This window comes from Erpetoichthys calabaricus, chromosome 9 (genome assembly GCF_900747795.2).
Source record: "Erpetoichthys calabaricus chromosome 9, fErpCal1.3, whole genome shotgun sequence".
NCBI classification, from domain to species: Eukaryota; Metazoa; Chordata; class Cladistia; order Polypteriformes; family Polypteridae; genus Erpetoichthys; species Erpetoichthys calabaricus.
In genome coordinates this window covers 2,441,792-2,466,109 of record NC_041402.2, presented here as the reverse complement: position 1 = coordinate 2,466,109, position 24,318 = coordinate 2,441,792, and the positions used below count along the sequence as shown (strand labels likewise).

At 46.1% G+C, this 24,318-nt stretch overlaps 1 protein-coding gene across 2 annotated transcripts in view; it reads right to left on the bottom strand.

Annotated features, from left to right (window-relative positions):
- Positions 1-24,318, bottom strand: part of vav2 (vav 2 guanine nucleotide exchange factor) — a 522,340-nt gene that overhangs the window by 80,002 nt on the left and 418,020 nt on the right. For both annotated transcript variants that reach the window (XM_028809081.2, XM_051931588.1), the window contains 2 exons: positions 17,593-17,688; positions 8,757-8,825 (listed from right to left, as the gene is read on the bottom strand). In XM_028809081.2, the coding sequence (XP_028664914.2) occupies positions 8,757-8,825; positions 17,593-17,688 (165 nt within the window). The remainder of the gene's footprint in view (positions 1-8,756; positions 8,826-17,592; positions 17,689-24,318) is intronic.

Genomic DNA, 24,318 nt, shown 5'->3' with positions numbered 1-24,318 from the left:
CACCACATGACCCCGAATATGGCCGTGAGGAGGCGCGCAGGTACAGTCACACTGACGTGGAATTTAATTGACGGGCCACATTCTGTCCATCAGTCTCGTTGTGTGCAGCGGGATGGAGACGGTCGATTAGCCAAGCAACAGAACTCCTTGTGTGATTAGGGAAGCCCAGGGAGGAACAATTAAAAAACAGCCATAGATTTTTGTTAATGTGATCAAGAGAAAGCATTAAAAATAACTGAATGAGCTTGAGCACCGCAGCAGGCTGGGCAGCAATCAGCGCCATCGATTACATGCTGTTGGCTTTCTTCTTTGGCTCCACCCTGAAGTGTTAGATGGGCACACGTGTGGCTTCTACATGTCCAGTCTGCGTCACTTGTATTCTTAAATGCCCGTGGTGTACGCACTGCTATGCTGCGGTGGAGTGTAAAGCAATGAGTAAACACTTTGTATGGCTTTATTGTAACATACTTTGTCAGACGGGTGGCACGATGGCACAGTGGTAACGTCTCAGGTCCTCCCTACGTCTGGGTGAGTTTGCTATGGGTGCTGCGCCCTAAAACATGCAGTTTAGATGCTTTGGCCACACTAAGTTGGCTTGTTTGTGTGTTTGTCCTGCGATGGCCTGGCACCTTTGTCCAGGGTCTGTGCCCGACTTGTGCCCCCCACGCTAGCTGGGATTGGCTCCAACCCCCCGTAACCCTGGCCTACATTAACTCTTTGAGGGCTGAATATTTTTTCCAAAAAATGATGCTTTCACACAGAGATCAACATGAAACGTCTGTTGCTGCATGCTGTAGCTGCCAGTTTGCCAAGAATGAGCGGAAGGCTTACTGCCAGGTTGGGACGGCAGTGGCGGCGGTCACGGTCATAGTGCAATACAATCTGGATTCTACCTCTTGTCATTGTTAACTGGCGGTCCTCCCTGGCGAACATTGTCAGTACCATGACTAGCTGGGGGCCGATCAGCTGAAGCTGGAATCTCACAATCGTTTTTGATCACTTGTATCAAAATCTGAGTCCGACAAGTCATGGTTCAGTTCAGAGATAATAGGGAAGACATCGTCCACAGAGTATTTTGCTTTTCGCATTGATCTCTCGCCAGATGTCAGTGCCATTTTTGGCATTGTGTGCACCTTGCTACTCATGTGAGCACAGGGAATCTCGGTCAAACCAATGAATCTAACTTTCCTTCTACCAACGAGATTCCAACGTAACAGTTGGTTTTGTCACAGTTTACAGTTGATTACCATCGTCGACTCTTCCTTTTGACAAAAGTCAACATCAGCCCTGAAAGAGTTAATTAGGTCAGAAAAAGACATGCAAATGTGAATAGGGGACACCTTAAGGGTGTCACACATGGGAGGCAGCTAAAGGGTCTGAATAACGCAAGTTCCACACCAGACCAGGGGGTGGCGAGGGGCACTGACTTTCGCTCTCAATCCTCTGCAGACCATTCACGGGACATCCCACTGGGTTTCCGGCACTCTCTGATGACGTCACTTCCTGTTCCGGCACGCCCGATGACTTCACTTCCGATGTGGTCCCTTCCTGTCTCGGCCTTTAAAGCCGCCATCTTTACAGCCTTAACTCAGTTCTCACAACAAATGACCCATTTTGCAGCCAGGACATAATATACGGGGGGGCCGCCCCAAACCTTCTACGCTGACTCTGACAACTTCCACCCCAGACCATGAGGGGGCGCCCTTACTGATTGCCTATTCCATTTTACCTGCAGTTCTGGGGCTCGTTGCAGACCGGACCTCGTCCTCTGTCCAGTAGCTCCGCACCTTCCAGACCGACACCACATAAACTCATCAAAGCCGCAAGTCTTCATTGAATCTCAGACTCGAACTCGAAGTGCTCTCCACAACCCGGCCAAATCATTGCTCATTTATTTTTCCATCGGATATATGGAGTTCTCCTCTTTGATCAGAATGTTGAATCTTTTTACAACTCGTATGATCTTTCAAGGGAAGAAAGCCGTGTAACCAGCTGTGACTTTAGCACATTTATGACCCTACTAGATCTAAAAACCTGAGGACGTTCTTCTTCACCCAGAGACCCACAGAAACATGGAACAAGTGGCCAAGTAGTGTGACAGACGGTGGGACTTGAGGGACCTTCAAAACTCCACTTGATGTCATTTAGCAGGACCTGTGAGCTTTGTTGGGCTGCATGGTCTCTTCTCGTCCACATTGTCCAAATGTTGTGCCTTCTATGGTGGGGAGGGACGAGTTAACTGAAGTGGACCAGGTGTGTGTTGGGACCAGGTCATGTTACCTTCTTTTAGTCTGCATGTGCTTACAAGACTGGAGGGGGCAGGTTTGTGGACCCACTTGTCCGAATCTACTGAAATAGGACTGGATGAACCCTTGGTATCCTCAAAGAAGTGGGATCGGTAGAAGAAGAGGCTCCGTGCTTAAGTCATTATATATTTCTTGGTCTATCGAGGAGATGCCACTTACAGACCAGGCAATCCGATGCAAACCCGTTTCTTCAGTCCAATCTTTCATGAATTAAAGCCCCTTTTAAATCAATGTGGCCGATGACAAACTGAAGACGTCTGGCGTCGGTGGCCCATTCCCTCTTTTCTTTTCTTATTCATTCATTTCTTTGCCGTTTCCATCGCTTTATCTTTTTGTGATGTTCAATTTCTGGCCTTGCAGTTCAGGCCCCCTTTGTTTCCACAATCTGACTACAATATTTTAGCTGCTGCCTGACTGGCAACGACCGCTGCGGGCCGATCCGGACGCACCGCTGACTAATTTGTCCGTCTCGCGCTCGTCGGCCTGCCCAGTAATTTTCTCCACACATCAAGGCCATTGATTTTCTTTCTGCCCGGCTTTATTGATGGCTTCAGCTTTATCAGCCGCGTGTTGCTCCCGCTTTAACTCTTTGGACGTTTTGTTGTCGATGACAGGTTTGCATTTCATGACCCTGGTCAAGCTTGTCAGGGATTTTTATGTTTCTCCCTCGATTTCGCGACTGCAATCTCCATCCATGTGGAACTTTGATCTCAGGGTGACGAGAGGGTTGGTTCATCATTTCATTTCGCTTTGGTGTAGCTCCACTCGGTTGAGCCGCAGGTTACCGTTTGCACGTATGACTTTTTGCAAATATATTCATCACTTTGAGCTATTCAGTTCATCTCTGCAGATATTCGTCTATCAAGTTTGATTCTGCACTCCACTTCCTCAAATCTCACCTTCCATGTGGCAGGCATGACCTGCCACACGAGCTGGACAGGCATGGGGACGGAAGACAGGCCTGCTAGCCATACAGACTGTCCAGGAGTGAAAATGGAGCCCAGCAGATCAAATGTGAAGTCAATTATCTGTCATCTGGTAGCCTGCTGGGCTGGCACTTCAGTCTCGCAGAATTGCAGAAGTGTCACCTGCAGTCCACTGTGCCTATGATGGGTCACAAGGTTCACACATTCGGTCGTGTGTACTACCAAAATGCATTGCATTGTTCATTCTAAAAGATGGCACATACAACTGACACTATGAGCTTCTTCTTCTTTCGGCTGCTCCCGTTAGGGTCATCTTGTTCCATATCTTCCTGTCCTCATCATCTTGCTCGGTCACACACATCACCTGCATGTCCTCTCTCATCACCTCCTCTTAGGCCTTCCTCTTACCTGGCAGCTCTATCCTTAGTACCCTTCTCTCATTATACCCCTCATCTCTCCTCTGCACATGTCCAAACCAACACCATCTCACCTCTCTGACTTTGAGCTGAACCTCTAATGTCCTCCTTTCTAATCCTGTCCATCCTTGTCACCCCCATTGCAAATCTTCACATCTTTAACTCTGCCACCTCCAGCTCTGTCTCCTGTGCCACCGTCTCCAGCCCATATCACATAGCTGGTCTCACAACTGTCCTGTAGACCTTCCCTGTCACTCTTGCTGGTACCCGTCTGTCACAAATCACTGCTGACTCTTGTGGTGGACGGCCAGCAGCTCAGCCCAGCCGGGACGCCCCTGTGATGGAAGGCAGCTTTTTCAGGTCACTGCATCCCCCAAAATGCTAGCTGGCAGCTCCCCTGGAGTGCAGCAGTGCCCTGGATTCCCGCAGGGCATCCTGGCACTTGGAGTCTGGTTTCTCAGCCCTGTTGGGTGCCGCCAGGGGGAGCAGTGAAAGGACCTGGGGGAGTCATGCTTCCCTTACAGGACCGGAAGTGCTTGGAAGTCACGAGGACAGAAGCCCCACAGTACGTCCGGGCTGATTTAAAGAGTTTGGATTCTCCATCTGACCCGGACGTGCTGGCAAGTCACAGGGGCAGAAGAGCGGAAGCACTTCTGGGTCAAGGACTATATAAAGAACCATTGGAGACCCAGCAAGAGAGCCGGAGTCGGGAGGAGGTGGACAAGGCTTGCTGGGAGGTGTGGAGGAGAGGGAATATTGTGTGTTATTGTGGAGTCGTGGTGCTTTGGAGGCACTGGAAAAGAAGAAATAATTCAAAGAATACTTCTTGGTGCTTTAACTTGTGTCCAGAATGTCTGTCTGTTGGGTTTAAGGTACTGCACGCCCAACCTACCTGGAAAGGGGTCTCTCTCTGAACTGCCTTTCCCAAGGTTTCTTCCATTTTCTCCCTACAAGGTTTTTCCTTGTCTTCTTAGAGAGTCAAGGCTGGGGGTCTGCCAAGAGGCAGGGCCTGTTAAAGCCCATTGCTGCACTTCTTGTGTGATTTTGGGCAATACAAAAATAAATTGTATTGTATTTAACTCTTTCAGGGCTGATGTCGACTTTTGTCAATAGGAGGAGCTGACGATAATCAGCTGTAAACTGTGACAAAACCAACCTTTGCGTTTTAGTTAGACTCTCATTGGTAGGAGGAAAGTTCTCTTCATTGGTTTTGATTGAGATTTCCTGCGCTCTCGTGAGTAGCAAGGAGCAGAGAATGGCAAAAATAGCACTGCCATCTAGCGAAAGGTTAAAGAGTAAATCAAAATACTCCGTGGAGGACGTGTTGCCTGTTCTGTCTGAATCTGATACAAGCGATCGAAAACGAATATGAGTTTTTGCAGCTTGCAGATTGGTCCCCAGCTAATCGTGGTGCTGAACAGGTTCATGTAGCTGACACAGCCTATGGCACTGTTTGCCTGGGAGGACTGCCACTTAACAATGATAAGAGGTAGAAACCAGATTGGAATAATAATAATAATAATAATAATAATTCATTACATTTATTTAGCGCTTTTCTCAGTGTGACCGTGGCCGCTGCTGTTGCCCCGTGCAGCCACGTGAACACAGCCTTGGCAAACTGGCAGCCACAGCATGCAGCAACAGATGTTTTATGTTGATTTCTGTGTGAAACCATTGCGTTTCAGCAAAAATATTCAGCCCTCAAAGAGTTAAACATACTGATAATTCATATGACATTGTCCTGTTTCAATCCACAAAGCTTGACAACTCAGTTAAAGTGCATTAATTACAATAAGATGACATATTAGAGCATCATCAGCGAATGGCAAGTGTGCACCTCGTTCTCAGGTAATAAGGATTCAGTTCAAACATGAAAGAACCAGCGAACACCACACACCGGGCTCAGGTGTCAAGAAGGTGAGCATTAAAATAAAGACGGCAGCAAATAATTGTGAGAAATGTGAATGATATTCCTGTGAGGTGCCAGGGAGACTGGTCAGAACTGAGTGAAGAGATCAATTGTAGCCAAACGCAGAGGGGGACCTTGAAGAAAACCTGCGCCTCGGACTGGGGAGACAGTTCAATGACCGGAACACAATGCTGGGGACAAACCTGCAAGTGTCCTCGAGTGTCAGAGCCAAAGCCCCAACTGAGTAACTGGGCCAGAAGGGCTTTGGTGAGGCAGGTGACCATGACCCGAATGGTCACTCAAACAGAAGTCCTCTGTTGAGATGGGACAACCTGTCTCAGCAGCACTCTCATCATTCAGGCGTTTATGGTGGAGCGGCTAACTCTGGCTTGGAGTTTGTTAGAAGGTATTTGTACATTGTTGGTGTTAACGTGGAGTGTGACTTGGGCTCAGAATTCTATGTAATTACAGTCAGACTTGGGGTGATGTGTAATAATCTGCTTTACTGGTTAAGCCCTAATGGCGCTCTGCTGCCATGTACAGTAATGGATAAAATAACATTATGATGCCAAACAAAAAAATCATGAAGATTTCTATGCGTTTTGCTTCTGTAAGGCAACTCATTAATATTCATGAGAGGGCGGAGCCTTCAGCCAACGCCAGACGCTGTAAAGCCTGTTTTAGAACAAACTGAAAGCTGAATCAAGTGACAGTGATGACAATGTGAACTGGTCAAAAGATAGTCAAAGTGACACCTATGACACCGTAGACCACACCATTGCTATATGCCTGGTGACTTCAGTTGCGTAAAGCTGCAGTGCGGTGCAATTAGGTGCGTGGCAAAGAGGCACAAAGATGGCAAAGCAAGACATTACTGTTCACATCCGCGTCAGGGGGAAATGTGAGAGTCACTAAGCTTTGTGCTGCGGTAACTGGCAATAACACAAGCGGCATGCTGACTGTGCACATCAGGCACAGACATGTGCAAGCAATGAAAAAATATTATAAGATAAGGGCACAGAGAAATCGGCTATGTCTCGAAGGGTGTGTTGGTGACAGTCTAAAGATAAGTCAAATTAAGAAACTGTGTCAGTACAATGGCGGACACTCAACAGGCCTTTCCTACTGTATACATGGTGACCTTTTGATACTTACAGGTTTCTGTTACATGTAATGACATTTTCTATTGATGAAAAACATACAACGTTTTTGGCTCGTCTTTCTGGGGATAAATATAATACTAATAGTAGGCTTCTCAGAGGAGGAGGATGAGGAGGAGGAGAAGGTTAGGAGCATGCACTGATTACAGCACGTCGCCACACAACGAACCACCCGGATTGACATTCAATGGGTGACACCTCAGCACCACACTGAAGAGTGTGAGGTTTTGTACAGTGGCTGGAGTGACAATCCTGCCACCAACCCCGAGAGCATTAAGAAAAATGATTCTTTGGTCTGAGATGACAATAACTGAATTTTCTGCGCAGAACTCCAAGCAGTATGTCTGGTGAAGGCCTGGCACTGCTCACCTGCTGCCTCATACCAATCCATAGTGAAGCATGGTGGTGACAGCATCATGACATGGGGACAGGGAGGCTGGTCAGAAAGATGAATGCAGCAAAATAGAGAGGGGTCCTCGAAGAACACCTGATCTGCAGTGTCCGCAACCTCAGACTGGGGTGACGATTCATGGCAATGACCAAGACAATGCTGGAGTGACAAGTCCCTGACTGACCTTGAGGGGCCCCGGGGACTTACTATAAGGACATGTGTGCAGATGACAGTTTAGAGAGATGCTTCCCATCCAATCTAATGGGACTTGAGAAGGTCTGCCAGGAAGACTGGGATAAGCTGCCCAAATCCAGGTGTGCCAAGCTTGTAGAGACTTACCCAAGAGGACTCCATGACTGATAAAGGGGCTTCTACAAAGTACTACATGAAGGGTCCAAATACTTGTAGGAATGAGAGAGTTCCATTTTGGACTTTTAATAAATGTGCAGACCTTTCTGAAAACACGCTGACACACTGTCTTTATGGGTCACTGATTGCATACCGATGGGCAAAAATGGCAAACGGATCCATTTCAAATGAAATCTACAACACAATAAAGTGTGCCGAAAGTGAAGGAGTACTTTCTCAATCCACAGCAATTCCAAAAGGGAGACTGTAAGGCAAACACACACACATATTGTTAACACAGAAACAAACAGTGGGGTCCACAAAGAGGGGACGTCTCGAGGGTCTTAACATCGCATCCTGCAGCTTCGCATGCCTGTCAGATCATCCAGACAGCACAGAGGAGAGAGAGTTTGTTATTTTAATCACATCTTAAAAAGTCCATTAAAATCCATTTCATTACGGCCCTTGGTGCCCGTCCTGCTACCACCCGGTTTACTGCAGCTGGCAGCGGGAAGCAGAATGTCCTCTGTGTTAACCCTATCAGGGCCGGACGTTGACTTCTGTCGAAATTCAGGGATAGAGGATGGTAATCAGCTGTGAACGTTTGACTCTGACTGTCTTTGCTATTAGGAAAGTTAACTTTGTTGACCTCGATTCCCTGCACGTGGATGAGTAGCGAAGAGCAAACAACCTCAAAAGTGGCATCGGCATCTGGCGAGAGACCAAAGCGAAAAAAAAAAATACTCAGTGGACGACATTTTACGCATTACCACTAAATCAGACCCTCGTCGGACTCAATTGTGATGCAAGTGATCCAAAACAAAGCTGAGGTACTGGCATTAGCTGATCACGTCCCGGGTGATTGTGGCGCTGAACACGTTTGTGTAGCTGATGCGCCTACCGCCAACATTTGCCTGGGAGGGCCGCCACTTACGATGACACGAGGTACAAAGCAGACTGCAACTGCGCTACGACTGGCACTGCCACCTACTGGCTGTGCAAAAACAGCCAGCCCGGCACACATTCCTGCTAACCGCTGAGCCACCAAACACAGCAAACGGGCGCCAATGGCGGCCACAGCAGGTGGCAACAGACATTTATGTGTGAAAACATCGCTTTGTGTGCTTTTTGGAAAACAAACATTTCAGCCCTCAAAGAGTTAAATGAGGTCCTGCTTCAGACTCACGTCTTTCTAAACATCTTTACGTTTCAGCTTTTTGCGCCAATTAAGCAAATGATTGATAAAATATAAAAATGAAAAACGTCAGCAGAAGGACTGCTGCGGAGTCAATTCACCAACCTGCATCGCCTCCAGGGCCTCCTTCAGTTGTTGCCGCTCCGGCCTTTCCGTCGAGTGACTTACTAACTCCTGCAAACACAAAGAAAAGAAGAAGACCCTCTCACTGGGTGGTCCCACATTTTAGTTCAAGCACGACATTAACAAAGAGTTCATTCTGAAGGCTAACGATGTCCTAAATGTAAAGGTTCAGTACCACGGAGGGTTTAGTCAGTTTAGTTTCGATTGACCCCTTAGCTGTTCTGCAAATACCTTGGCCTCGCACCATCCATTATTGTTTGTGCGCCTTTATGAAATCCAATTGTCATCTCACATCATCTTCTGTAACCGTGTCCCCTGTTGAGGGTCGTAGTGACAGCAGGTCAGCCCAGACTTCCCTGTCCCCAGCGATGGATTCCAACTCTTCCTGGGGAATTCTCAGGTGTTTCCAAGCCAGCCCGAGAGATGCAGTTCCTCCAGCATGATCGGGGTCTGCTGCAGGGTCTCCACCCGGTGGGGCATCCAGGTGGAGCTGCCCAGAGAGCCTGAACCACCTCAAGTGGCTCCTCTCCATCTCGAGGCTCTTCGGAATCACTAAGCTATCACGGAGTGTCACCCCAGTGGCCCTGCTTGTCCTCGTAGACATTGTGTCTATCCTGAAGAGAGGGCAGCTGAGTGCCAATCGTATCCTGTGCCGCCTTCACCACCCTCTACAATCATGGCCAAAAGGTCTGAGAATGACCCAAGTATTGGTTTGCACAAAGTCTGACACTTCAGTGTTTTTAGATCTTTTTGGTATGGACGGGTAAGCAGCTCTAAATTTTTGGGAGTGACCATCGCTGATGAACTGAAGTGGGCACAGAACATTCCATCTCTTGTCAAGATGGCCCACCTATGCCTCAACATCAAGTCTGCTTGCATGTCTCCATCTGTTCTCATGAACTTCTACAGGGGCACAGCAGAGTCCATCCATGCCATCACATCCTGGTGTGGCACCTGCTGGGCTCACTGTACAGTTGGGGCCAAAGGTTCTGAGACGTGTGAGACGAATGTTGGTTTTCACAACGTTTGCTGCGTCAGTGTTTTTAGATCTTTCTGTCAGATGTTTCTCTGGTGTACTGAAGTAGAATGACAAGCAGTTCAGACGTTTCAAAGACTTTTATTGACAATAACGTGAAGTTTAATATTTGCAGCGTTGGCCCGTCTTTCTTTTTCAAGACCCCTGCAATTCGCCCTGGCAGGCTGTCTGTCAATCAACTTCTGGGCCCAATCCTGACTGATGGCAGCTGCCCATTCTTGCAGAATCAGAATTGGTGGGTTTTTGTTTGTCTACCCACCTCTTGACCACAAGTTCTCTTTGACATTAAAGGTCTGGGGAGTTTCCTGGCCATGGACCCCACATTTAGATGTTTTGTTTCATGAGCCACTTAGTTCTCCCTTTGGCCTTATGGCCCGGTGCTCCGTCATGTTGGTCACCAAACTGTTGTTGGATGGTTGGATCGTTGCTCTCACAGGATGTTTTGGTGCCATTCTTTATTCAGGGCTGTGTTTTTAGGCCCAATTGTGAGTGAGCCCACTGCCTTGGCTGACATGAATGGTCTCAGGATGCTTTACTGTTGGCATGACACAGGACTGATGGTGGCGCTGCTCACCTTTTCTTTTTTTCCAGATGCCCCAAACAATCGTAGAGGGGATTCATTAGAGAAAATGACTTGACCCCAGCAGTCCAATCCCAGAATATCAGTCTGTCCCTGATGTTTTTCTTGGCTTCTTTGCTGCCCTTCTTGACACCCACCAGGCCATCCTCCAAACGTCTTCGCCTCACTCACCCCTGCCATTCCTGAGCCATGCACTGGTGGTGCCCCTCTGATCCTGAGCTATGAATAAAGAATGGGACCGAGAGCAACGTCTCCCAATCACCCAAGAACAGTTTGGTGACCAACATGATGGAGCAGTGGGCCATAAGGCACAAGTGAGAACTAAATGGCTTGGAGAACAAAACATCAACATTTTGGGGTCCATGGCCAGGAAACTCCCCAGACCTTTAAAGCCATTGAGAACTTGTGGTCAGGAGGTGGGTGGGCAAACAAAAACAAACTCCAAGCATTGATTATGTGAGAATGGGCTGCCATCAGTCAGGATTGGGCCCAGAAGTGGATTGGCAGACAGCCTGCCAGGGTGGATTGCAGGGGTCTTGAAAAAGAAAGACGGGCCAACACTGTAAATATGGACTCTGCACATAAACTTCATGTCATTGTCGATAAACGCCTTTGAAACTTCTGATCTGCTTGTAATTCTACTTCAGTACACCACAGAAACATCTGTCAGAAAGACCTAAAAACACTGAAGCAGCAAACGTTGTGAAAAGCAGCACTTGGGTCCTTCTCAGAACCTTTGGCCACAACTGTACAGTGAGCCCAGCAGGTGCCACACCAGGATGTGATGGTGCGGATGGACTCTGCTGTGCCCCTGTAGAAGTTCACGACACCAGATGGAGACATGTAAGCAGACCTCAGTCATCCGAGGCATAGGTGGACCTTCTTGACAAGAGATGGAATGTTCTGTGCTCTCTTCAGTTCATCAGCAGTGATCACTCCCAGACCTTGGATGTGGCGACTTATTTTCAACAAACAGCTCAAACAGGCTTGTTACAATAAACAAAATGTATTTATACCATAAGGATAATAGAAAATGGACTTCGATAAAGAGCAAGGACAATAACAGAGAGCACAAAACATAAAATTACGATAGCTTAATTGAACGTTTTCTCTCCTTGAAGAAAAGGCACCTAACTTATGAATTCTGATCTTTCAATTGAAGTGGGTAGGATGGATAAGTTCTTAATCCAGTTATTAACATGGTGTTGACGCACTCACAGCTAGTCTGCACTGGCTTAGCCCCACCACAAGCAGTGTGTGTGTGTGTGTGTGAGATGCTACTCTGCACTTTCTAATTGGATTTGGGAAGAAACTTGTAACTTAAACCGGTAACGGCTAGAACGTATCCATGCCAAGGTGGTGACACCAATACCGTAAGACATTAGCTGCCGTTGTCCATTAATCATTCTCTGAATCAAAGCAGGTGGGCTTATGGCTCCAGTTCAGGCGCTGCTGTGTGTCCTGCCTGGTTGGCTTTCTCCGCACACATTGAAGGATCTTCAGCACGCCCTCCTTCTTTGTTGTCTTGGTGACACCTTCTGGTTGCCTGCAGTTTTCTCTTAGAGGTTTTCACATGCAGTGCCATTGGTTGAATTGGTTGGGTCAGCCGATTACCAGTCAGCTCCCATCGTTAGCAAGGCGAACGCGTGGCCTTTTCATCTGCTCAGGCACTTGCTGTGGACGGCTTTTTCATTTTTCCAGTCCGGCACCAGTTAGAACAGGAGGGTCTGCTCTCTCCTTTTGTGACGTCCACAGCTTAGGCTACAGTGTCCCTGCTCTACAGAACAGAAGTTACGGCCGTGCTGAGCAGTGAATCCTGACAGAGGAGTTTGCAGGGGTTTATAAAGGAAGGAATAGACGGCTTGGATTTCTTGGGTGCACATATGTCCATCTGTGGTGGGCTGGCACCCTGCCTGGGGTTTGTTTCCTGCCTTGTGCCCTGTGTTGGCTGGGATTGGCTCCAGCAGACCCCCGTGACCCTGTAGTTAGGATATAGCGGGTTGGATAATTGGATGGATGGACATATGTTCATCCTTAATGGTCAGCTATGGCAGTAGTGCTCTGTCCGTCAAGGCTGCTAGTCGCCACGTTCGGGTATTTAGTTGGTACCGGGATGTCGCTTGGCCTGTGCTGGAACGTTTTATCTGATAAGACACAGAGATTGCATTGCAAAGAGAGGAAAAGCTGAAACTGATGAGGTGACATGAAGAGCGTCTGGCTGTGACTTGTTAAGCCAAAGGACTCGACTTCCCGCCATTGCAAAACCGATGACATCATTCTGTCCTTCAGCACCGGGCAATGTGGACCCCACAAAATGACGCCACTCATTACAAATCAAAATGGCATCCAAAAAAGATGTGAAAAAACAAACAACTAAATGAAGGCTCTAAACAAAAAGGAAATGTAATGGCTGGATCCTAGGAGTGAACAGAAAACCTGGAAAAGGTGCCAGGATGAATTTTTGGGCTGAAAGGAAACCCAGGAGAAAAAAAAAAGTCAGTCATAACAATTAAAAATCGTTTGAAAAGTCATAATCAGTAATGTTACTGTGAAAACAAAGATGGCGTTCATTTTTAATTTTTTATTCCACTGTCTAGAATATTTGTGTGTATAAAAATCAAAATTGTTAGGAATTTTTGGATTACTGAATTCAATGTAAGTGCTACTTTTTGATTTCATGTCGTTTTCAAGTAGCTTTTCCAATGCCATCTTGGTTTTTACAGGCATTTGTGGTGTAGTTGCCACTACATTGGCACAGAATTGGCTTGAGAACGTGCGGCGTGGGATGTCATTATTGCAGATGTCCTGTTGGTCACCATGGATGTTTCGGATCATCCAAGATTAGGATAATGACGGTGAACCTTACACATGCCTTTTGCCTTTTCTTGTTTATTCTAAGACTATTTCTGGCATGAACTTTGACTACAATTTAGGGCTTTGTTTTTGATTTTGAAGATTGCCTAGAGGTCTTGATACAAACTTGGCTCGGTTTGACACCTTCTGCTTCCTTTACTTACCTGTTGCTTCACAGAACAAATGAGAATTGAATCACCACCCTTTATATTTACAGGTCCATGACCAAATGGTTAGGCCAAGTAACAATTTATTATGACATTAGCTGTGCCGTTTGGTGTGACATTCATACAAGTCGTGTTAATGTTTGTGATGTGCCATCTGTTGGAATGAAAATTGCACTGTATTTTATCACTACATGCATTACAAAATAGCTCTGTTATCTGCCATTCGGTATGGGATTTGTAAAAGCCATGTTAATGTTTGTAATGTTCCATCTGTTGGAATGACAAATACATTGCATTTCATTACTACATGCTTTACAAAATGTCTCTGTTATCTGTCATTTGGCGTGGGATTTGTAAAAGCTGTGTTAATGTTTGTGATGTGCCATCTGTTGGAATGACACTTGCACTGCATTTCATTACTAAATGCATTACAAAATGGCTCTGTTATCTGCCATTTGTTATGGGATTTGTAAAAGCCGTGTTAATGTTTGTGATGTGCCATCTGTTAGAATGACAAATGCATTGCATTACTACATGCTTTACAAAATGTCTCTGTTATCTGTCATTTGGTATGGGATTTGTAAAAGCTGTGTTAATGTTTGTGATGTGCCATCTGTTGGAATGACACTTGCACTGCATTTCATTACTAAATGCATTACAAAATGGCTCTGCTTTCTGCCATTTGTTATGGGATTTGTAAAAGCAGTGTTAATGTTTGTGATGTGCCATCTGTTGGAATGACAAATGCACTGCATTTCATTACTACATGCTTTACAAAATGTCTCTGTTATCTGTCATTTGGCGTGGGATTTGCAAAAGCTGTGTTAATGTTTGTGATGTGCCATCTGTTGGAATGACACTTGCACTGCATTTCATTACTAAATGCATTACAAAATGGCTCTGTTATCTGCCATTTGTTATGGGATTTGTAAAAGCCGTGTTAATGTTGTGATGTGCCATCTGTTGGAATGACAAATGCATTGCATTTCATTACTACATGCTTTACAACAATGTCTGTTATCTGCCATTTGGTATGGGATTTGTAAAAGCAGAGTTAATGTTTGTGATGTGCTATCTGTTTGAATGACAAATGTATTGCATTTTATTACTAAAAATGTTTGTAATGTGCCATCTTTTGGAATGACAGAGACATAGCAACCAGACAGACAAACTGACAGAGACACAGATGGTTCTGCTTTCATTAATTGAGTGGATATGGGGAGGTACAAAAATTCCTGGAATCTGTCAGAAGCATGAGAGTAGGGTGTAATTATGAAAAATGCCGCTAGTTATCGTACGCCTTCTTCTTCTTCTATAGCTTTTCCCAATTTTAATGTGGGGTTCGTGATATTGAACAAGTCCAGTGGTGCCAGTCATACGCTCCTTCAGTCCTGGTGTAAACGGCAGCCATCCCAGCACCAGAAGAGCTTTTCACTTGATTGTATACTAAGATTCACAGCCGCCAAAGGCTCTCAAACACAAAGAATGAATTTACAAGCAAGAAAGACTTCAACCTGAATATCCGATGGCTTCTGGCAGGTCTCACATTTATGCCGTCATTGTCGACAGCCCTTTCACACTACACTTCTGAATGCAGGAATGGCAACCTCGGGCGAAGGCGTCTTCCTTTGACATGGGAGTGGAGAGTCATTAGAATTCCTTCTTCAGTCTGCGCCTTTCAATTATTCAGAGCCTTGATAAATTAATCATTTCTGATATTATGTGGCTTGATCCCATTAGATATTGTTTTATACATGAGCTATGCTAAAAGTCACTCCAATTAATGAGTCCCTTCTGAATATGCTTAGGTGGAAGCAGCAAAGATGAATTTTGCATTTGCTGTGATTTATTTCTCTCTCTTTGCCTTAATGCTGCTCAGGCCTTTTGGGGTTGAGTGACCCTTTAGACCGGTGTGCAGAATGATGCCAGTCAGACACTCTGTGTGTGTGTGTGTGTGAGGCTCTCTGTTCATGAGCTGCCAGCACGTTTCAGACAATCCAGGGGTTAACAATTCAATTTAAACCCATCAATAACGCAAAGAAGATCATAAGGACAGTCGTTACTATTGTGATTATCATTCATTGTGGCGGACAGCTGTCGCCCTTGACCGGCTGGGAGGATTTGGGGAGCAAGTGTGGCCAGAACGTTACCTCAAACCCCCAGGGTTGCAGTGGTGCCTCGCACTCCCACAGGGCTTCATGGGAGTTGTGGTTTGGTGCAGCCCTGTTGGGGTCTGTGGGCACCGTCAGGGGGTGCTACAACTGCTGCTGAGCCCTGGAGAGCAGCTCTTCTGCCACACCCGTGCCTTATATCAGGGGGTCAGCAGAGCCAGAGTTGGGAGGAGGAGGAGGACGAAGAGGGAAAAGGACTGAGCAATAGTGCTGATGTGTTGTGCTGTGTATTGGCACTTCTGGGTGTCCTGTGTCTACCCACGTCATTTAGCAGGCAAGGCGACTTACTAATGCATACAAGAATGATGGTGGTGCCCTGGTTGCCCACAGCTGGTATACTCCCCTTGATCCCAGGTCATCGATAGTCATGAAACCAACACGAACACACAGTAACAAACAAGAACAGGGGTACCAGGGTGAGCAGCCGGGGCGGGACGCCTCCAACAGAAAGGGGCTCAGCGAGCGTGGCACCTGCTGTGGTGATTGGCACATGTGTGAAGACAACTGATTGGTCTACTTGTGCCAAGCAAAGAGGTCTCTGTGATTTGAAGCAGCTGTCCACATGCCGGCCGGGCACTACAAAGCAGATATACCTGACACTCCTACAAATGGCACAGTTAACAGAACCCGCAGCACAGGTGACCCAAAATGACAAACAGAGGAGCCTCCTTGATAAACACACTCGAGGCATCTGGTGGAGATGACTGCCACATTCCTACTGGTGGAGGGGGGGGGATGCCTCCCATAGAAATGGGCACAGCGAGCGGGCACCTGCTGTGGTGATTGGCACAGGTGTGAAGACAACTGTTCAGTCTACTTGTGCCAAGTGAGGAGGTCTCTCTGATTTGAAGCAGCTGTCCACATGCCGGCCGGGCACTACAAAGCAGATATACCTGACACTCCTACAAATGGCACAGTTAACAGAACCCGCAGCACAGGTGACCCAAAATGACAAACAGAGGAGCCTCCATGATAAACACACTCAAGGCATCTGGTGGAGATGACTACTGGTGGTGATTGGCACAGGTGGCGTCTAACCATTTGGTCCGCTTGTCTCTTCACCTTAAGCGGCTGCCCACATGCAGTTCATGCAAGGCACTATAAAGCAGCTCTATTAACAATACACATCTTATATATATGAACATCTATGTGTGGAAGTCTGTCTGTCCGGCCTGGAAGTGCGAGGCTACAGCATGAAGCTCAAAGAAAGCGAAACAGCCAAGGAAGGAGAACCTCGCTTAGCTGCTAAGGCACAAAGCGATGCCATTGATTGATTGATTGAAGTGTCAGAATCCGGGGTTTCTAGGAGCCTGGGGCTTACACGGTGACTACATATAGAAACACAAGGACGCTGAACAGCTGCTGTGTCCATAACTATGAGTTATTCTACAGCTTAGCGTAAGAACTTTACAAGGTGACGCGTGATGGAATGCAAGGAACAGATCAGCTGGTTAGGATTGTCTACCACAAAAGAACAATTCATTGGAACCTGACCTGAACTGAACGTTCAAATGTTTCTTTCTTTAAAGTCCCCCCCTTCATACACAGGGTGGCACGGTGGCCTCGCAGTAAGGACACAAGGGTTCACATCCCGGGTCCTCCTGGAGTGGAGTCTGCATGTTCTCTCAGGGTCTCCTCTCACAGACATGCAGGTTTAGGTGAAATGGCGACGCTAAATTGGGCCTAATGTGGAGTCGAGGCCTGTGTGTGTTCACCCTGTGATGGACTGGCACCCTCACCAGGGGGGTTGTCCCGGCCTTGAGCCCTACGCTAGCCCCCCCACCATGACCCTGTTGAGAAATAAGCAGGTTAGAAAATGACTGCCTGCCTGACTGACTTCATACTCACAGCCATTCATTTTCTGCTGGGGTTTCCAGATCTGCGGCTTTACGGCCAATTCAGAGCAAATTACACAGTAACATCAACTGAAGGGAAATCATTAAATCATTATGTTGAAACGAGACGAGTGTGGCGAGGCTTTACAAAAGGGAATAAAACAAACTCAGTGTACCTTTAACAGGAGGTGATATTTCAACACCCTCTGCATGGGGACAACCAGCAGGTCCTGCAGCTTAAACTTGCCTTCTTGGACTTTCATTGTACATTCCTGGAGGAGACGGAAAAACAAACACAGAAATACAAATTGGGAGAAAAATGAGGACGGAGCCATCTTACACGTTACAGTTTGATGTGAACAAAGAGCCGCTCTGCCTCCATTCAAAGAGAAGAAGTCATTCTGGAGGCCCAAACAGAGTGGCGTCTACTGTTGCACAGCATGCCGGTGTAAAAAGGCGGCTCGGTGTTTCCTTAGGTAAGCTGGGCAGCTTTACATTCAGATTTTCAGCAGTGCTCTTCTGTTTAGCTGGCGTCACCTGTGAAGCTTTTCTGCGACTTGGCCCTGCTGCAACGCTGCCAGTCCAGTCCTTCTGATCTCCTAAGGTAGCAAATCCATTAAATATTGTCACTGCAGCACAATAACATGATGCTTATGATTGGCGTTGAGAGAAACAGCTGAGTGTTGTTCACTGAGGGCGTACCCACACTGGCAACTCATTCCGTGCCCAAGCATTTCTGTAACCCCGCAAAGTACAGTTTGTTTGACTAGTGTGATCACTCCGTGCCAGGCCAAACCGAACTGTGCCCTGGCCCGCCTGGAAGAGGTGGGACCCGAGCACGGTTTAGTAGCATTTGGGAACAGTGTGTGTTCATCAGGAAACAGGAGTGATGCCAATGATGCAACAAATCAGCAATTCTCATTTCACTCAATATCTTAGGAGTTAAAAACAGAGTTCTATGCTCACCTTCCAGATGAATGTGAATTGCAGTTGGCAAGAAAAGCTGCCAATTCCTCCCTTAACATCATTTATCATCGTAAAAATCTTCTCGGACGTGCAGCACAATTAACAGCAAAACGCTCAATAAATGTGTAGGAGGGTAGAATCACAAAGTACTGTTAGTCGAATCAATTTGGCATGCCTGCTGTCACTCTGTGTAAAGCCAAAACGAGACCCGAACACGGAGTGACATGGTCCCGGCCCAGAACGTTACGCGGAATGCAAATGCAGGCCAGCAGGGGATTAGGAACGGGGGGTAGGGGGGCAATTGCACTTGGGCACGGGCCTAGCGGGAGGCCACCCTGATACCAACATTTGTGTTGTATGCAGTTTCACAATGGCGACTCAAGAAAGAGCTTCTTAGGGTTTTCTGCTGATGTTTATGGCTGGCATAAGATTTTGGATTGAGGGTGCACAGACGTATGACTCAAAGCACCATGAATCAACTGTCAGATTTGCTGATCTTGTCACTGGACTGTGTCAACTTACATGACTGAAAATCACTGGACTGGTCAAATATAGCGACGGTGAGATGAGTTTCCAGCACAGTGGTGCTCGCCAACAGACGAGGCCAGTGCTGTGTGGAGGCTTAACAGGTACTTATCATTAAACTTATCATGACTTACAAATCAGAGCACACATTAAGATCTCAAGATGCCAGTCTGCTTAGGATTCCAAGGATTAATAAAATAACAGTGGGAGGTCGAGCTTTTAGTTGCAGGGCCCCTAAACTGTGGAGTGGTCTGCCTGCTACTATAAGAGATGCCCCTTTGTTCTCAGTTTTAAAAGACTCACCACTTCAGTTTAGCACACCCTGACTAGAGCTGCTGATTAACTGTACAGACTGCATCTCTGTTGTTAGTCATTAGCACTAAGTAAGTATCTATCTATCTATCTATCTATCTATCATATAGTGCCTTTACTATCTCTATCTATCTAAAACATAAGTAACATGATAGTTAGAATTTGTTACTAACTCTCACCTCTTCTGTTTCTCTTCTTGGTACTCAAATGTGCCACGGCCCACCTGCCAAGTTGTTCTGCCTGCCTAAGGTAAAGTCATCCCTGATGGAGGATCGCAAGAATCGTCAGGTAGAGGGGTCATGACAGAAGTGTGCCCGGGCCCAGGATGTTCAGGCCAGCTGGGTAGTAGGGACAGGGTTAGACAATTGCGCTCGGGCACAGGCATAGTGGAAGTCCACCCTGATACTAACATTTGTTTCACAATGGCAACTAAGAAAGATTTTCTTAGGGTTCTCTGATGATGTTTAAGGCTGGTGTAGGATGTTGGAGCGAGGGTGCACAGGCGTATATCATATGACTGACAGTATCATGAATCAACCGACTACCGACGACTATCCTGTGTTGCATCAGCACTGACCTGTTTACAGAATAAAGAAAATGAGAGAACTGGTTATCATCTGATGGGAGAAACAACTATGGTCTGCTTCAGATTGACCATCATGGAGACTGGACAAATAAAGACAATGAAGAAATCACCCCCTGAAAGACGACTCATTCTCAGAAGATAAGCCTTTAGGAGTTTACACAGTAGTTTAGCCTTTAGTAATAATAATAATAATATTTATTTACATTGAGCAGTGATCTATATAAAAGCACTTAACACAGTGAGTGGGAGCCACTTCGATCACCACCAATGTGTACCATCCAGTTGGCTCACCACACAAGAGCTGTTAAGTGTTGACAGAAAGAGATAGCCAATTAGAGATGGGGGGGGGGGGGGGGGTTTGGGTCTAGAAAGTCTACGCCGTGGTGGCCAATCTAACCAGAACGTTTATGACAAAGGATGCTCAGGGATCTTTTATGACCACAGGGAGTCAGGTCCTCAGTTTTACGTCTCATCCTTTGGTCATTTCTCAGGGTCAGTAAGTGTCTTGTTTTGGTGTTTTCTGACATCACGGTCGGATCTGTCACTTTGGTTTCACATTTCTGGAAGTCACCCCATTCCATCTGTAAATGTTTACCTAATTGTATCAAAGTCTTTGTTTCCAGTTAGAGCCCCAGAACTGGTCTGGTAGCAGAATACAAAAAGTTGAGCAATTTGGAAGATTCACAGGCAGTCACCCGGAGCACACATCTGTTTTCTTAGTCATTATTCATCACATACTGTATTTTTGTAATTATTTCTGTTACTACATATAATTTTGAATTTGCTAGATAATAAATCGTTACGTATTGTGAACTATGCTTGATCTTTGACTTTGCTATCGAGAGTATTAATACTAATAATACTAGTATTAGTACTAATCCTGTGGACACACACTGGAGAATCAGCCTCTTGTGTCTTACCGTCTGAATATTCATAAGTGGTGAGTATTCGGTCCACAGTTAGGCTTTGAATGAAATGTAAGACACGTTAAGTTAAGCCGCCCAGCCTCAGAGGTTTAAATCGGAAACACACCCTTGTAACGGCCGACCCCTTTTCCCAGACCGGCCAGTGCACTACTAAGACTATTGCCTTGGCTAACCTGAAGACTCTCAAGACGATAATAAGCCTAACAGGTTGTCCTTGTTTCCCACAACACGACAAAATAACAAGCAAATAGTAGCGAGGAATGTAAAATCAAATGCGGATATATTGTAAGTGATTATTATACAGTATATACACACAGGGACAGACGAATACTTAATAATATGTAAGTGCACACAACCCACCACTATCCCAATGACCCTTGTGAACACTTATATATATATTACTGTATATACACGAGCGCACAGATATTCAACAATAATACTATTTACAAAGACCCTCCCTTACCCCTAAACAATAAACGGATTATCGCAGCACATAAGCACGAACACAGATTGATAATAAACAGCAGATGAAACGTATATGATAAGTGAGTCCCAAAGCTGTAAACGTCTGGCGGATATTGAAGACTGGCTGCCTTGTTTCCTCCCGACAATACAAAAACGTCCTCATCAAATGTGTCCTCAGCAATGGTTGGTGGGAATCCAAACCCCGGGGTTTCTCTGCACAGGTTGACCCAGATCTTGAGAAAAGCAAGTAATGGAATGGCACCATCAACGGGACGATGGGTGGAAATGACTGTAAATAATGGCTCCTTCCTTCTCACGAGCTTCGTTCTCGTTCTCTCTTTCTCCGCTCCTTTTTCCTTTTCACTCCTCTAGTTTAAATAACGACAGTCCCGGATGTAAATGGTACAAAACAGCAAGTAATTTCCATCTCAGGGTTGCAGTGTCCCTTCATCATCCTTCCCCTTTTATCTTACAGGGACAACATTTACTGATACACACATATGGCATAGCAAACGGGACGATGAAAACAAAACGCACTCAGCACAGACAAAAAAACAAATACTAATTATTATGTAGCCCCATTGCACCCTAAGGAATGGCATATGTGATATTATTCACGTAACACATGCTAAGAGAGCGACTTAGCCCCTGAGGTTTCATTATCAAGCACATGCTAGTTACATGGCTCCTAACCTCTGAGGTTACGGATGAAAGGCGAGTTTTCTTTCTAACCTAAAGCTTTACAAATTAACTTATAATCAATTCATACGTTACGGGATCTGCGCTGGTATCCGGAAGGTTGCCGATGCAAATCCCCGTTATGCCAAAAAGGGCCCTTGAGCAAAGCCCATAACATACACTTCATCCAGGGGGCGCAGTATAATGGCTGACCCTGTGCTCCGACCCCAATGGGTGTGCAAAAACTAACAAATTCCTAATACGAGAAATTGTATAAAGCGAAATAAAGAATAATTAATTAAATACATAAATAATAGATTAGGGGATCCACCCCCTTATTCTGTCATTGGTTTAAGTGGTGTGACAACTGTAGCTTAAAAGCTGCCAAAAGAAACAATTAAATTAATAATAACTATAAATGCATAATTAATAAATAAAAAGTCTGCTAAAAAGGCCTACAGGTGAAAGCAACAAATATTGCTCCCTAAAAACTAGATTACACCCCCTCTGGACCCTTAAATTACTCAGAAACAGGGTCCAGATAAAGATAAAGGAAGGGAAAGGTGTGCCACACGGCTCACAATTTAGTGTCACTGTTAGCCATTTCCGTATATTGGAGATGAAATCAAACATGCAAGGGGGTGACTGGGCAAAAAATAGCAGGTGGTGGTCCAGCACCCACACAACTGGTTTATAATGGGTAAGATAAAAGAAATTAAAAAATGGGGGCAAAACTGAGCTTTGCTAGAGAGGCCCTGCTAATACAATTGAGCAGAAGAATAAATTCTACTTGTGCACGAGGTGAGGAGAATACAGGGATGGAAAAAATTAGAGCCTAACCCTAAACCATTTGATTTCAAGTCGTGTAATTTGACATCCTCAGGTGAGGAGATCAGCAACTGCTGTTGTCAGGTTTGAGATCCTCTGCGACTAGAAGTCGTGTAATGTGATGTCGGCTTTAAACGCCAACCATCAGTGAGCCCCCTGTGGTCGACGTTCCTCTTCCGGACACACCAACCGAGTTCCAGAGGCTGCAGATTTTTTGATGAGAAGACAGCAGGGATTGCGAGTGACCCTCTCAGCTGGGTAGTAGCTAAGTTCTTCTCAATCAAGACTTCAGTCTTACTGTAATTATAGAAATTAAAAGTGAAGGAGGCATTTTCAGTTTGCTGCCAACGCAGATGAAGCATCTTCCTTCTTTCAAGAGAAATGCAACAGATGGTCATTTCTAAAATACGCCCACGGTCTCATTCTCACTGCGTGGATGCTGAATACCGGCCAAGAATGGCGCTGGCAGTTGCTAAGTGCTACAAAACGGTGTAAATTAGTGCACAGCCGACCGGAAGTGAAAAACGTTTCAGAACAGGAATATGGGACCCCCAGCCCCCACAGCAGGCTCACAATATTCAATCTGCTCATTTCCTTACAGTCGACAGATGGAGTTCAGTGCCCCAGCACCCCGGCTGTTTAGGTGTGCCGTCCACCTCTTCCCCTTTACACCCACGCTTTGCAAGTCGTAGTTCACATTTAATGATTGCCAGAATCCTTCTGAATTGGAAAGATTTGGCTCTGTTGCATTTGTAAATGACAGGTGGAAGAGGATTAAGACTGGCCGAGCGGATTCACAAACTGTTCTCTTTTAGATACGACTAAAGTTGATGCCGCATTACGTAACTTCGAGTCGTTGAGCATGTCAGATTTGCTGATCTTGTCACTGGACCGTGTCAGCTTACATGACTGAAAATTGCTGGACTGGCCAAATATAGCGACGGTGAGATGAGTTTCCCGCACAGTGGTGCTCGCACTTATCGCGACTTACAAACCTGAGCGCATATTAAGATTTTGAAATGCCAGTCTGCTTATGATTCCAAAAATTAATAAAATAACAGTGGGAGGTCGAGCTTTTACCTACAGTGGGCCCCTAAAGTGTGCAGTGGTCTGCCTGCTACTATAAGAGATGCCCCTTTAGTCTCAGTTTTAAAAGACTCAACGACTTCAGTTTAGCACACACTGACTAGAGCTGCTGATTAACTGTGCAGACTGCATCTCTGTTGTCAGTGATGACTACTAAAACATAAGTAATGTCCATCCATCCATCCATTGTCTCCCGCTTATCCGAGGTCGGGTCGCGGGGGCAGCAGCTTGAGCAGAGATGCCCAGACTTCTCTGTCCCCGGCCACTTCTTCTAGCTCTTCCGGGAGAATCCCAAGGCGTTCCCAGGCCAGTCGAGAGACATAGTCCCTCCAACGTGTTCTGGGTCTTCCCCGGGGCCTCCTCCCGGTTAGACGTGCCTGGAACACCTCACCAGGGAGGCGTCCAGGAGGCATCCTGATCAGATGCCCGAGCCACCTCATCTGACTCCTCTCGATGCTCTACTCTGAGCCCCTCCCGGATGACTGAGCTTCTCACCCTGTCTTTAAGGGAGAGCCCAGACACCCTGCGGA